The sequence below is a fragment of the Aricia agestis genome, chromosome 5 (genome assembly GCF_905147365.1).
Source record: "Aricia agestis chromosome 5, ilAriAges1.1, whole genome shotgun sequence".
NCBI classification, from domain to species: Eukaryota; Metazoa; Arthropoda; class Insecta; order Lepidoptera; family Lycaenidae; genus Aricia; species Aricia agestis.
Genome location: NC_056410.1, coordinates 3,684,901 through 3,700,368, shown reverse-complemented (window position 1 = coordinate 3,700,368; position 15,468 = coordinate 3,684,901). Strand labels below are relative to the sequence as shown.

The window sequence follows — 15,468 nt, the reverse complement described above, 5'->3', positions numbered from 1 at the left end:
GGTTTGCTCCAGGTTCTTAAGCGCTGACTCCACCTCCATATTTCGGATTTCTGAACTACCAGTGTCATCTTGTGGACCTCGGGTGATGGCAGACCCGTCGACGCGTCGATGAGGAACTTGTTCAGGCGTGGAATTGTGTATGGGGCGACAGTCGCTCGGGCTTTCAGATCTGATCGCCAGTAGACTTTGCTCCAGCGGGGGACTACCAGCAAATATATTCCCTGTGCGTGATCGAGATGATTCAAAACTTTGGGTATTAGACATTGTGGCGGAAATATCCAAGCTAACTGGAAAATCCACTGCAGTAAAAAGGAGTCTAGAAAGAGCGCCCCAGGGTTGATTAAATCAAGAGAAATGTTGTTCGTTACCACATGCACCCGACTGAAAGCAAAGAAGTCGATCACTGGAATGCCCTATCTGCTGAAAATTTTATTTGTCCATTCGGACGTCAAATGCCACTCTGGTTTCCGACAAAGCTTTGACAAATTGTCGGCGTGGCTGTTGTAAATCCCTGGAATGTGAAAAACTGAGGTGTATTTGATATCGTTCTTAGATCCTAAGTTTTTGAGATTTGGTGCCACCTTCGTGACGAAGGTATGCGATTACGGTTTTATTGTCGCTTTGTACTAAAACTGTATTATTAGTCATTATTTTATGATGACTTTGAAAAACTTTTGACATAGCTAATATTTCTTTCTGATTACAATGGAGCATGATTTTGTCTTGCGACAAAAAACAGGCTTAAATTATTAAGACGAGCGCCCCATGCGATGTCAGAAGCATCAGTTTCAGCTGTAAGATAATGCAATGGTGAAGACATATGAATAGCCGAAGGCTTACGACAATTCTCGAGCCACCAATCCAAAATGTTCCTGGCGTCTGCCGGAATCGTACGTCATCTGGTGCCCGATTTTAACATTCTGTTGAGCAGCATCAAAAGCGCGCGGAAATTGAGCTGACCTGTGGGTACAGTAAAACTAACAAAGTTTTATAGACCAACTAAGCTCTGTATCTCTTTAAGGGATAGGTACACGTTGCTTTTTATGAATTTCACAAATTTTTGGTTTTTAGAATTTGTAATTTCTCTATAGGAACTCGCTTTATATTAGTAGTAGGATTCCACTCGACTCCTAAATAAACTATTGACTTAAATGGAACAAGGATCGCTTTTTCTTTGTTGATAATCCATCCTAAAAATTCTAAGGTTTATACGGCAACATGAACATATTATGTCTCCTTAACTCATTTGACCTTGACTGACATAATATTACTATATTAAAGCACAAATCAATAGGCGTGATAGTTTTTCCGTAAAGTGTACCACAAAATGTTGTGGGATATTCTAGGGCTCGCTTTGCTCGGCCTGATAAATTATGATACGAATACCTTTTGCGAAGAACTTGAGCCACCCAGTTGGTTATTGTCGCGAAAGCAAGAGCAGTACTCAGTCAATAGTAGACACGTCATTTCCCAAAGTTGCTTTTGATATATCAAGTGTTAGAATCTACGAGACTCGAACGTGAAAGCATACCTGCGTCAGATCCACTTTGTAGAGCCAGTCTCCCGGCTGAAGAAAATCTGGAACCCAAAACATGTTCAGAAGTTTGAACTTCGTTGTTTTGATGTAGTAATTCAGAGCCCTTAGTTGAAGACAGGCTGTGCAGTACCGTCCGTTTTGCGTACTAAAAACGTTGACGAAGGTAAGCTTGGAGATGGATTGCATAGCTCCAAGATGCTTTCGCTTATTTTATGGATAGTGGCAGTCATGTCGCGAGAACGAGGAATAATTTGTACTGTTCTTTTTTTGCATCCCCACATAAATAAGGGGGCGAAATTTCTTGCGAAATGGTATACGATACCTGGAAATTATTTTCAGTATTGTTTCTGGTGCTCCCAACTGCCTCCATTAATCCACATATTGAGCGAGACGACCGGCCTGATATTTCGTGTCAAAAACGACGTCGCCTGTTTAAAGTGGTTACGTGATATGCCACGTCCACGAAATGACCCACGATTACTCGGTAGGACTGAGTGAGAGCAGTGGTGACTGCTAGCTTGCGTTGGCAGATCGTTTGAGTAACAACCACAACAACCCTGTAAGGGTTTTTTATGAGATGCGTGCTCCTGAAAGGAGACGCTGGGCTTTTTACCCTCTGCCTGCAAGGTGACCGCACGCGATTTCCTCAGAAGCCAAAACACTTCCGACTACCAGCTTGCCTTACCACGCTTCGTCTACTATAGACGTATTAATCGTCGGATCGCGAACTTGTTTTGTTATAATCTCACGTCGGTGACGACATATAATATGCAACGTATCTGAGAAGATTCTCTGATATTCACCTACAGAAAAAAGTTCAGCGGAGCTAAAATGGTCGCAATTCCTCTAAAATCAATTCAGAAACTGAATCGTCAAAACAGTCAAACTGACGAATGTCAAATTAGTACAAATTACCTACTAGCCATGAATTGCAAGCAGACTGCAGAGTGACCATTTTGTGATTAATAAATAAACAAATAAAATGAATCATATTATGATTCATAATATGATTCTCCAAAACGACCATTTTAGCCCCGCTGATAATTTTTATTGCGTGTAATCCGGATTCTCCTCCTTAAACCATTTTGTGACGTCAGTGAGTGGTTTTTGTAATCGTGTTGTTTTATGGCGCACATAGTAAGCGCTCCAAAAGCCTTACATGGCCGGAGGATTGGAGATTTAGAATTACTTCATTAGTCTCCAAGCTCGTGAATCTTGGAGATGATAGATAAGTGCCACTGCATACCTTATATCACTCTAAGAGGCGTCGTCTAGATGTTGGAGATTACATAAAAGCTTTAATGATTTTCTGAGGATTTAGGAACCGATGGTTCCTTATTTAAATACTGAGTATTATTCTGATGCGGCTGCAACTATAATGTCAGTAATTTCTTTGTACATCTGTTAGTATTTACGGTCTGAGTGGCACGTGCGTTTGCCCCCTCCTTTTTTTACTACGGTGCTTAGCGGAGTCTGAAGAGCTAGTGGATGAGCTGTCACTATCGGAGCTAGAAATTAGAAAGTACGTCGCGGTGCAGATGGATCTGCAACTGGTATCAACCATTTTCACATATTTTACTAGCATTTCCATTCGTCTTAAAAATAAAATGCTGAAAAGCTAGTCATTAAATTAATAATTTCATTATGTTAAACTAAAATTGTTTATAAACTTGTAAGTGATAAATAAAATTTGTAAATGATAATTTTTATCTGAACGGAAAATCCGTTAAAGAAAAATAAGATGCAAAATATTTTATACTTTTTTCATCGATAGTAATAATTAATTAAAATATAATTAAAAACAGTTGTCATTATATTAACAAAATAAATTATTAAATTAGTAGATACTTTATCATATTTTTTATTTCTTGTATTAAAATATATTTAATTTAATTAATATTAAAAGAATATAACATACCTGTAGATATTTATTTATTATTATTCCTTGAAATAAATTCAATTATACCTGTGTAATTCCTTGAAATAAATTGCACTTATACCTGTGTAATTCCTTGAAATAAATTGCACTTATACCTGTGTAATTCCTTGAAATAAATTGCACTTATACATGTTTAATTCCTTGAAATAAATTGCACTTATACCTGTGTTCAAAAACACTACCGTATCGGGCGGGAAACAAGACGCCAATGAACTGGCAGACGAGTTAGCTCGCTTTTATAAACTCTCCCTACCTCTTCACCATGGTGGGACGAAAGTGGGAGTAACCGGAAGACAACAGTATGGATATAATGGCGGGAAACGTAGTGCCTATCTCAATTAAATAAGCTTCGAATAACGGTACAGGGAATTAATGTCTGATTTCCGACTTCCGAGGTATAGAGGTTTTTCCGTATATTTCTAGGGTTTGTCGCCGACGTGATTATCCCATGAAAAGATAAAACCTCAGAAACTCGGCATAAGCCCGTTATAAAACAGCCCGCTATCAATTTCTACTTATAAATGAACCGCGGGCCACTAGCGGCGATAATGATTAATGATGTCGATAAGAATATCGGTTATGCAAGGCTGGCGTATTACTCGCCACGTGCATTGTCAAGTTCGGCCGACGACTTCGGCGTGGGTGACTCACGCGCCCATGATGGATCGTGTATGATCCAGATATATACATTTTATACAAAGTAACAAAACATGTAGATGGGTACGTGCATATTACGACCTATCGCGCACTTTGTTATAAAATATGACGTACCTATTATATGGATACGCCTCCCGACTCGCTGCGCTTCGCGCTTATTTGTTTCACCGAAACTTTGCAAGTAGTTTCGGTTTGCTTTTCAATGTACACTGTATTTTTTTTTAATTCGATTTAGGCGTCAAATCACTCAATAGTCAATGCACATGTAATTTTTTGTGAGAATCTGTATTCAACACTAGATGACGTCGATTTGCTTATGGCGCGCTTATCTTAAAATTTTCCGCAACAAAAAACCCTCATAAAGTATCCCAATCCCAAATTTCATCTCAATCGGTTCATCCGTTAAAGCGTGAAGAGGAAACCGATAGACACGCATTTAATAATATTAGTACCTATAGACTATTGTTTTCTCTTGCCAGGTAACAAGCGAGAATGTCTCGAGATCGCAGCTCTCGGCGGTTCTACCGGGCGGAGTCGACCCACGACCTGCTCTCCTACATGGACAAGGGCCAGACCGCGCTGGAAGAGAACCGGTGGACCTTCGAGACCGCCTGGGAGGTCGCCAACAAAGGTGAGGACTTTAATGTCTATTACATAGGAGTCACTCATATACAATAAACTCCGTAAAAATAAAAATTAAAAATATAAATTTATAGGGTTACTATAATAATATTGTAACCCTATAAATTTTGCATGCCTATAGTTATTAGGTAGAAAGACTGGAATCCTGTATAATTATTGTAACATCTTTTGTAACGGTACTTTCTGCAAATAAATGATTCTGATTCTGATTCTGATTCCGACACCGGTGACGGTGGCCGGTTTCATTGAAACCAGGCCAGTTACGCAGGAGTAATTTTATAGTGCCCAAGTGCGTGTGCAGTACGTACAAGAGCACTCTCTATTCCTTTACTCTATAACCCAGTAGGACGGAAGACCGACACGGCTGGCGAGAGATCAGGCGCAGGACCGCCTTTTTACATGCCCATCCGACGCATGGATCGCCTTACTTGTCAGACAATCAGGTGATCAGCCTGCATCGTCCAAACCAAACTTGGATATAACATGTTTCCAACGCGGGAATCGAACCCACGACCTCCGAGTCAAGAGCTACGCTCTAAACCACTGAAGTCAGTCATATAGAAACTCCGAGGAAATCCTCTCTCTCTTTACTTTTGATTCTGGTGCCAATCAAGTATTGCAAAATCTTAACCACCTGAATATACAACCTGTCTACCCTTGTCATAGTGGATTCTTTCCCATTTTCTCTAAAATTAACTGATATCTTTAGTTTATTTACTCATAGCACCTTAATTATTCCGACGCTTTTAAGTTAAAATACTTATTCTTTTGTTAAAATACTTATACTTATTCTTTTGACGACCTCTGTGGCTCAGTTGGTGGGCTGTTGGTAGCTCAAGCCGGGGGTCGCGGGTTCGAATCCCGCCGACGGAACAAAAAGTTTTCCAAGTTCCTGGGTCATGGATGTGTATTAAATATGTGTATTGTATGATAAAAATCTTAAATATATGTATAGTATAAAAGTATTAAATATATTATTTCCGTTGTCTGGTACCCGTAACACAAGTCCTTCAGGTACTTACCACGGGGCCAGACTGACGTGGTGTAGAGCGTCCATAGATATATTAAATGTCCATAGATATATATTTTGTAACTTTTAAAATTGTTTCGCAGTGGGTGGTATCTACACAGTCATCAGATCGAAGGCGTACGTGACTACGGAGGAAATTGGCGACAACTACTGTTTATTGGGTGGGTATTTTTCATACTCTAATGATTAACAAAGTTGGCCTTCTGCCTTGTGCAAAAAGGTCGAAGCTTTTTATAACGGGCTTTGGCCCACCACACATTCCCACCACTGTATCTCCTGTGTCGCCAGGATCGACAGCGGCATCCAACCACGAAAACCCTTTGATATGATCTCAGGGAGCCCGAGGGACATGCTAAAGCTGTCTTGGGACCCGCAACGAAATTAATCAGAAGAAAATAGGAGGAGTAGGAAGAATTCCAGATTCCCTCCCCAATATAAAGCGGGAGACAGCACAAAGTTGCAGTGACCGAAAGTCAAAGAACTGAAGGGGAGAAGCACCACGGGAATTTAACGTTAATAATAATAGTGACTACTATGCTACAGCTAAATTAATTTATTGTGTTAGACTGTTGCCAATAGTAATTGTGACAAAAACGCTTGAAGGCACGGAAGTTCCTAGCGCTGTCCACGAGATCACCGTAGTATGCGACACCAGATGTGCAGAGTAGGTTGTTTAGCATTGTAGTTCTTTCGTCCTGCCAGAGACTGCACTCCCAGAGAACATGATGAGCTGTTTGTTCAAACATGTTGCCTTCGGTCGAGCACTCGCACATGGGTGATGCTACCAGATTAAATCCGTAGAGTTTGGCCTTAAAATTTCCATGACCGGTCAGGAATTGAGAAACGCAGTGATCAATATCCATCCAATGTTTGGATAGTCGTTCACGAATATTAGGGAAAAAATTATAAAGATGTCGCCCTTTGGTGGAACAGTCCCAACGCGTCTGCCATTCGGAGATTAGGCTTTGCAAAGAGTTTTCTAAAGGTTCAAACAATCTTGCTATTTTATTTTTATCGCGAGCGCTTAAAAAGAACGGGTTGTCAATGTTTTTGTTATGATAGTACATTGTCGCACGACGCTGAATCTCAAGGTCAACGGGTAAAACTCCGGCTAACACGGGCAAGGCTTCGGTGCTTGTGGTTCTGTAAGCTTTGCACAAGAATATAAGAGCAAGACGTTGGCTTTGTAGCAACTTGCGACGAGCCGCGCCGATAGTTGCTCTGTCGGCCCACACGGGGGCCCCGTAGCAAATGCTACCAAGGTAAGTAGCAGTGAAAATTAATTTTAGGGTTTTGAATGAAAGGCCCCATGTCGAAGTAGATATTTTGGTAAAGGAGTAAAAGTTGCGTTTCGCTTTCTCACCGGTTTGAATTATATGTTCTAAAAATGTAAATTTATTTTCTAAGTAAAAACCAAGATAACAGAGCGACTGTTTGCGTTTAACGTTAATATTGTCAAGTTTAATGCTAGGGGAAGATATAAGGGAACCTTTTAAAAGAATTTGGTAAGTTTTTTGCGCGGCGAATTTCAGACGATTACGCTTACCCCAGTCAGATATTAAATTAAGACTACTGTTGGCTTTAGACTCAATTTCGGAACGCGAGTTTGCTTGAACGATAAGAAACCCGTCATCGGCGTAACCAACTAGTATACAAAGCGGTGGAAGTGGAAGACTTAACAAATCGTCGAATCCGATGTTCCATAATTTAGGCGAAATTACCGATCCTTGAGGGCAGCCGCACGTTAAATCTTTGACATGTGTACAATGTCCTAGACGAAGCTTAGTTTGACCGTTAGAAAAGTAAGAATGTATTATAGAATAAATATTGCAGTAACACCCTCGATTTTTTAGTTTTAATAGCACCATCGGCCACCAGGCATGGTCGAAGGCCCCGGAAATATCTAATGAAATAGCGACCACGTATATTAACTATTTTTCTTACTTCTAACGCCGCGTCCACAGTCGATTTCCCGGCGGTGAAACCGAACTGGTGGCTATGGAATTTAGGGCCACCGGGTAGCAGGCGAGGTACGATGAGACGTTCTAGTAATTTACCTAAGCAAGGCAGTAACGTTATCGGACGGTAAGATTTTGGGTCGTCAGGAGGTTTGTTTCCCGCTTTAGGTATTAATTTTATGCAACCGGAACGCCAAATTTTTGGAAATATACCTTCTGCGATACATCTGTTGTAAACATATAGAATCGATGAATTGGCCGCTAAACACGCTTGCTTTATCATAATATTCGATATTTTATCCTCGCCCGCAGATTTTTTTATAGGCAAAAGGTTTACTATTTTAATAAACTCCTCCGGGGTTGGTACATCTGAGACCGGTGTATGAATGGGGTCTAACATTCTACTCCTAATGTCGCGATGGTGTTCATCATCCAAGGAGGGCTCGTCGTCTGGAATGAGAACGTTTAGATATGCCTTCGCCGTTTCCTCTAAACTACAAGTGTAAGAGTTGTTAATTTTAATATTTGAGAAAAAGTTTGGCTCATTACTACTACTGGGTCGAAAGGTCGAAGCTGTCAAATTTGTTGACACCCCATTGCATACGTTTTTTTTTTCGTTGGGGGAATGCATTTTCGCATCCCCGGGGCCTGGGTAGGACCACCGAGGTATGTGGGACTCCCCGGGGCGGACGTAATATCCGCACCCGGGACTACCCACTAAAACTCCAACCCCAATGCATACCTGCCTGGTGACCAAAGGGTGCCAATATGTCAAATAAAATTGTAAAAAATAAAGCTGGAAACAAGTTATCGGACGTTTTCATAAGTCGCGGCCACGGTCGCGGCTGATGGATGCGGCTTGTTTCTATCTGATTAATACAAATACATTAAGCCTTAAGGGGCTGTTTCACCACTTCCTGATAAGTGCCGGATCCACAATTTAACTTGACAGATAAAGTATGGAGAATCTGTCAGATAAGTTGTGGATAGCATATCCGGCACCTTATCAGGAAGTTGTGAAATAGGCCCTAAACTGTGCACATTGTCTGACATAAGTCGCGGACGCGACCTTGAGCGTTCGGACGTCCGAACAGAATCTGGTTGGCTGGATGTTTTTGCCTGGATAACCATGCACATTGTTAAACCGCACCCCTCAGCTGCAACTTATGCGTCCGATAATTTGTTTCTAGCTTATAGAAGTAAATTGTAACTGATTGATAACACAATTGCTCATTGGCAGGGCCATACAAGGAACAATGCGCGCGGCAGGAGGTGGAGGAGGCGGACTTCCCGCCCAACTCGCCGCTCACCGCCGCCGTCAACGCCATGAGGAGTCAGGGCTATAAGGTTTGGTCTTGTAAACCTCAACAAGCGTACGGTTTTGGTCTTTATTTTGAAATGTTTGAACTTTTTAAAACAATTCCAAATGTTGATGTGCCATAGATATTGTAACATTTTTTTTTTAATTGTGTGGTAAAACTATGGAGTGTAGATGGAGGAGAACTATCTCTGTATGTTAAAAGTGTCCGCTGAAATGCGTTAAAGTAGGGTGGCGCTACAGTAGCAACAGGGTAAATTTTAAATCATTTAGCAGCTTTTATTTCAGCTATATTAGGTTATATATGAATATAAGTACTTCAATTTATATTTTGTCAGCTATTTTAGGTTATATTTTTATATTTTGTCACCAACGGCTACATTCATTCCATACCCTTTGCTGCAGCTAGCGCCACTCTTGGAGGATTTTTCAACTGTTATTTACTGCGTACAGCTGGACACTTTCTCAAATATCCCCCATATAAGATAGTTCTCCTCCATCTACCCTCCATAGTTAAAACTGAAAACCACGCCTAACAGCTGGCTAAAATTAATACCAAAGATATAGTAAAAGTCACTTGTTTTTAAAGTCATTTCGTCAGTAATTTTAAATTTTAATACTTTTATGGACAGCCGAAATTTTCATGTATTATTTGTAATACTTATTATTCATTCACCTCGTCACTCCAGGTGCACACGGGCACGTGGCTGGTGGACGGCAACCCGCAGGTGGTGCTGTTCGACATCGGCAGCGCGGCGTGGCAGATGGACGCCTACAAGCAGGAGCTGTGGGACACCAGCGCCATCGGCATCCCGCACCTCGACGTCGAGGCCAACGACGCCGTCATACTCGGCTTCATGGTCGCGCTCTTCATCACCGAGGTATGCGTGTGCTGCAAGGATCTTTTTGGCTAAAATATACTTGTAGCGCTGCGCTTTGGGCTGTCGTCTAAAACGCAACGGTACAGGATGTGATGTGAGGTGATGAAACTTACTGTTACGTTATATTTAAACGCTGAGATCTCGAGCACGACTGGTTTATTGACAGCAAATCACAAATAGGGATGGCGACAAGGCCAATTAACTGATTTTTTAAATAAAATAAAGACATAACGATAAAAAATAAGTTAGTACTCCCAAAATTGCAGCTTCATAACTTTGTACTTCAAAGTTGGGTAGTCGAGTTGAGTTTTATATATCGATTTTTGATAAAATTTCTCAATTTTTGTATACCATTCGATAAGTTATGCAATTTATAACACTTTTTGAAGCCACTTTCATAAATGCAGTATTTAACATAGCTATCGAACAAAATCTTCCCGCGATGCGTACAAACTAGCCAGGCGTTACGTCATAGTTAGCTGACATTTTGTATGGAGCGTTTTGGGAAGGTCTATTTTATGTAAGTTTTGAATTGTGATATCTTGTAGAGTTTTTAAGCTATCGGAGTCATTTTTTCACGATGTTTCTACGTTTGAATGGTCCTTTAATTACCAACAAGAAAAGAAAATATTCGTCATGCCTATTACACATAATTCTTATCTATAGCACAGAATATATATTAGTAATACCAACAGAAGTCTCACTTGCGAAACCCGTTTAAAGAAATAACGACTCATGTTACGATACTATTAAGTTCAAATTCCGACCGCGCAGTGCTAGGTGCCTACAATTATATTTACCTACATGTCCGCTCTCTGTCTATCGCATAACTCGTACCTTTTCTGACGAAATCAAGGTTTTCGCCTTTTAGAAAACAAAATATTATTTTTTAATTACTATTGGTATGAATAGCAAACCTATATAATATAAAATTTGAGTAACCAACCTATATTTTATAGTAGTTTTATATATCCTCTCCGGCGTCGCGTGTCACCCGTGCCCGCAGCGGGTGGGAGATTTTTTTTTCTTTCCTCATTTAAAAAGTAAAGCTTGTCCACAAGTGTTAGGTGTTCGGTACACTGCCAAAGACATCGATGAATTAGTCTATGCCTGTTTCATACTGTATCTATGCAAAGTGAATTTATTAAAAAATATTATAATCTGAGCCATTTTTATTCCGGCACTTGCAGTTGTTGTATAGTTATTGTGAGTGTAAATTATTCGGGAAAAAGATAATAACGTAAGTAAATCATATATTTAACTAAATAATCAGTAAGTTTTTTGCGCATGTATTAAGTTTTTTCCATTAATCTTTTTCAAATACAAGTACTCGAAAAATCGAAAAGCACCAAGATTCCCTTTATTCATTTAGTATTAGTAAAATTACAGTTACGTCATCATATAGGAAATTTATTCTAGATTGTAAACATATATAATATATACAGGTTTTAGTAACAATTTATTATTATAATCTTGAGAAACCCAAGCGCGGACGAACCGCGCGAACACCTTCAGCGAAGTTCCCAGATGCGGCGACACCGAACGGCGTTTGAAATTTTGACAGTCCGACGCCTGGGAGGATATTCGATTATAGTGCAGGAAACTTTTACAATTTAAACATAGTAACTTGTGTTTATTTCTGTGTAGTTTGTGCGTTTCTTTGTATGAAATTGGTTTATTTGCTATGTTTGTATAGTTTTTATCTACTTTTTGTATTTAAATACCTTATTCAAATACATATTTCATTGGCCTTTCTTAATGGGGATTGTCCATTTTTTTTTTAATTTTGCTAATTACAAAAATCATTTCGAGGAATAAGGTCAGTGATCGTTTTTCTGTATATAAACGAAAAAAATACCCATTAGTTACTTATATTTTTGAACAAATACGTTTAACCTTTGTTTGACCTTCAATGGCGTTAAATTAGCAATAAATTTGTCCAACATTACGTTTCGAACTTTTGGTAAGCTTCTCGTATCAGCTTTCACATAATGAGAATTTGCATTTGACGAACCAGTCATTATAAATAAGATTGAAAGGAAATTTAAAACATATGCAGAGGTCAATCGGCGGCCGATGATGACGTCAGAGCGAAACTTTAAAAATTTATTGAGAAAAAACTAGCCAATGTATTTCAAAATTATTTAATTTATATTCTTAAAATACCCTATTTTAACGAAAAAAAAATAAAAAAAGTACATGTGATTTTTTTTGGACAATGCCCAATTTTTATAAGATTTATAACGATTTTGTCACAGCGGTTAAATCAGTATCATGAATAAAATTCCTCTATGATCGCGACGAAAAATCTTGCGCGTGCGTCACCGCTCGTTTGTGAGTCCCTACTGATTGGTCACCCGCGGGTGGTACTTACAGTTCAATACCTATTCTCGCGAGTGGGACAGGCCTGTCTATAGGCCTTTACGGTCGCTCGCAGATAAAATGATTATTCAACTTTAATTCATCAAGCCCCATACCGTCACCGTTGACCGAGACACAATAGAAATTCTATTGTGTCTCGTTTTTCCACGATCGACGGGATCGAAATTTTGAGTATATAGTAATTATTAAATGTATCTGTGTCCGTCAAAGTCTATTTTAACTTAAAATCTTGTATAGTAATATGCAGTTCTATTGCAGTTCAGAAAAGCCGCGGAGGGCTACAGCGATACGCCGCCGCGCGTCGTCGCCCACTTCCACGAGTGGCAGGCCGGCATCGGACTTATCATTTTGAGGTAAATAACATAAATTTCCTACTCTGTATGATAATTTATGAGCATTGATTCAACAATGAAATTCCCAATACACTAAAATGAAACAAATCACACAAAAATACAACACACAAACCAATGAAATAAGGAAACAACCTGAAAAATGGTTTTTGGCGTGCGGTAACTTTTAAAACGTAAGTCGCCGCTGTGTAAAATGTCACTTTGAAAACAACTTGCATACAAAGTTGGGAAATGTCATACGAGACACCAGACGTTCCTCGTCTCGTTCTCCTACTCCTCCCACCTTCCTCCTACTCCTCCTACCTTTCTTCTGATTCCCTGAGATCATATCAAAGGGTTTTCGTGGTTGGCTACCACTGTTGATCCTGGCGACACAGGAGTTGCAGTGGTGGGAATGTGTGGTGGGCCTTTTGTACGTTTTAAAAATAAAACGAGACGTTCCTACGGCAATAAGCATTCAAGTATTACACTTAATAAAGACTTAAGTCCTCCGTCTTTTTTATAGACAGGGTTGCGTTATACACAGGGTGAAATCCTGTAACAAAACAATACAAAATTAGTGCGTAATTAAGGTTGTCGACATCGTAGGGTGCGTCACGTGGACGTGGCGACGGTGTTCACGACGCACGCGACGCTGCTGGGCCGCTACCTGTGCGCCGGCAACACTGACTTCTACAACAACCTCGATAAGGTATACAAATTGTAACCCTTTTCATCTTTCCCTCATAAACATCTTTAACTGTCTTTATTATTTGGAGGAATAAAATATTATTCATTTTAAACTGCGGCTCCGCCGAGTTATTACATTATCCCACAAAAATTGTGTACCTAATTATCATACAACTATAATTTTGGGACAAAAAATGGCCTGTATGTAAATACAGAGCTACTACTCGACTTTACTAACTTTTTTCTTGCGTAAATAAGTTACAAGTACAATTATATTACGGGAACTATATTTTCTATCACCAAAATTTATATTTGTCATCAAGTTGTATCACCTAATAAATAGATCTATCGCCACGAAATATTTTCGTTCTCAGATAAACAAAAATTGTTCCCAGGTATGAATTATCAAATTAATGTTAATATATGTGTAAAATAACAGATCGATAACCAATAAAATTATATTGCATTACATAAATATAAACTTCGTTCTTATAATAACAGTTTTGTTACTTAAATAATAGCTCTATGCTCAGAATGGTAGATCTGTCACCAAATAAATCGATTAGCGATCCCTGACTGCGACTCCTTTTTATTTGATATTTTGTCACCAATACAGTAGTAACATTTTATTTCGTTCAGATATTAAATTAATAGTATTCGTTACCAATTTAATACATCAATTTATAATTTTAATGAAAAAATGATCAAAGGGGCGGAGACAAATTGGCGCGCTTTAAAAATTTACCAATCCGGCCTCAACGATGGGTAGTAGGTAACTAGGTTCGATTTTTTTTATTATTTTAACTTTAATTGTTTTATCTACTATTCTGCTAGCCATAAGCCAGCTATTTTAAACCAGCGCTGATTGTTCAGTGGTAATTATTTTAAACAATAAATATTGATTATTTTGACTTTAATTGTTTTATTTACTACTCTGCTAAAAATTTTATTTAAATATAATTTATACTACCAGTGGAAATTTAGAACCTTGGGAGTATAGTTAAGTAGCAGAATCTTTTGGTTGAAACGATGATGACAACCCTAATTTTTTATTTGAACTTAATGCAATTTTCTAGTAACATAATATGATTTATTGGTGATCTCTTTAAATTGGTTTGCTTAAATACTTATTAGGACACACCTATTATAATACATACAAAAACATTTATTTGGTACTAGACCTTATATCTCAGGATTTTAGGTGATTTATTGTGGAACTGATTTTGCATTGTTTGGTGACTACATTTTGGTGACAGATCTACTATTTTGAGGACAAACCCTATTATTTAAGAAACACAAAACTAATTAAATTGGTGATAGCTTAAATGATACCCTTATATTACTGCGACGACGGTATGATTAAAGTAGATGGATGGATTGTAGAAAAAAATACTTTAGTTGTTAGACTTTGGGTAACGCATGGGCTACTTATTCTGAGCAACACTGTTCGTTTCTCGGTCAGAGCCGCGAGTAAGCCGGTCTCTAGACGAGCAATTTTATTGCGCAATATCACGTATGATATTATTGACCGCCTAGGGTTGGTATTGAACATCGCGCGCCTTTAATTGTCAAATAAACTGTTCAATAAAATTGAAGCGTGATATTGCACAATACAATTGAACGTCTAGTGGCCGGCTAAGAGTCACATATAAATATTCATCTCTTTCCAGTTCGCAGTGGACGATGAGGCGGGAAAGAGACAGATATACCACCGGTACTGCATGGAGCGGGCGGCGGCGCACATGGCGCACGTGTTCACAACGGTGTCGGACATCACGGGCTACGAGGCCGAGCACCTGCTGAAGCGGAAGCCGGACTTTATCACGCCCAACGGCCTCAACGTCAAGAAGTTCTCCGCGCTCCACGAGTTCCAGAACCTCCATGCGCTGGCCAAGAATAAAATCAACGAGTTCTCCAGGGGACACTTTTACGGGTACGTATGAAGATGTTGCTGTTCGATACGATAGAAGATCCTTATCAGTTGATTCGTGCCTGTAAACACATATTTCAAGTATGTTTGTAGTTGTTGCGGTCACAATTTTTTTTATATTTCGTGAATTCGTAAAGCAGAGTTTTGGAATTGGTCTAAACTCTAAAATAAACAT

At 39.2% G+C, this 15,468-nt stretch overlaps 1 protein-coding gene across 2 annotated transcripts in view; it reads left to right on the top strand.

Annotated features, from left to right (window-relative positions):
- LOC121727412 (glycogen [starch] synthase) overlaps positions 1-15,468 on the top strand; it is a 30,935-nt gene that overhangs the window by 5,578 nt on the left and 9,889 nt on the right. Inside the window, exons 2-9 of one of the 2 annotated variants that reach the window (XM_042115254.1) lie at positions 1,646-1,651; positions 4,626-4,764; positions 5,889-5,966; positions 9,004-9,110; positions 9,771-9,962; positions 12,603-12,697; positions 13,283-13,385; positions 15,034-15,296. In XM_042115254.1, the coding sequence (XP_041971188.1) occupies positions 4,626-4,764; positions 5,889-5,966; positions 9,004-9,110; positions 9,771-9,962; positions 12,603-12,697; positions 13,283-13,385; positions 15,034-15,296 (977 nt within the window). In that variant the 5' untranslated portion in view covers positions 1,646-1,651. Of the gene's footprint in view, positions 1-1,645; positions 1,652-4,612; positions 4,765-5,888; positions 5,967-9,003; positions 9,111-9,770; positions 9,963-12,602; positions 12,698-13,282; positions 13,386-15,033; positions 15,297-15,468 lie in introns of both variants that reach the window. The other variant, XM_042115253.1, reaches the window with a different exon arrangement.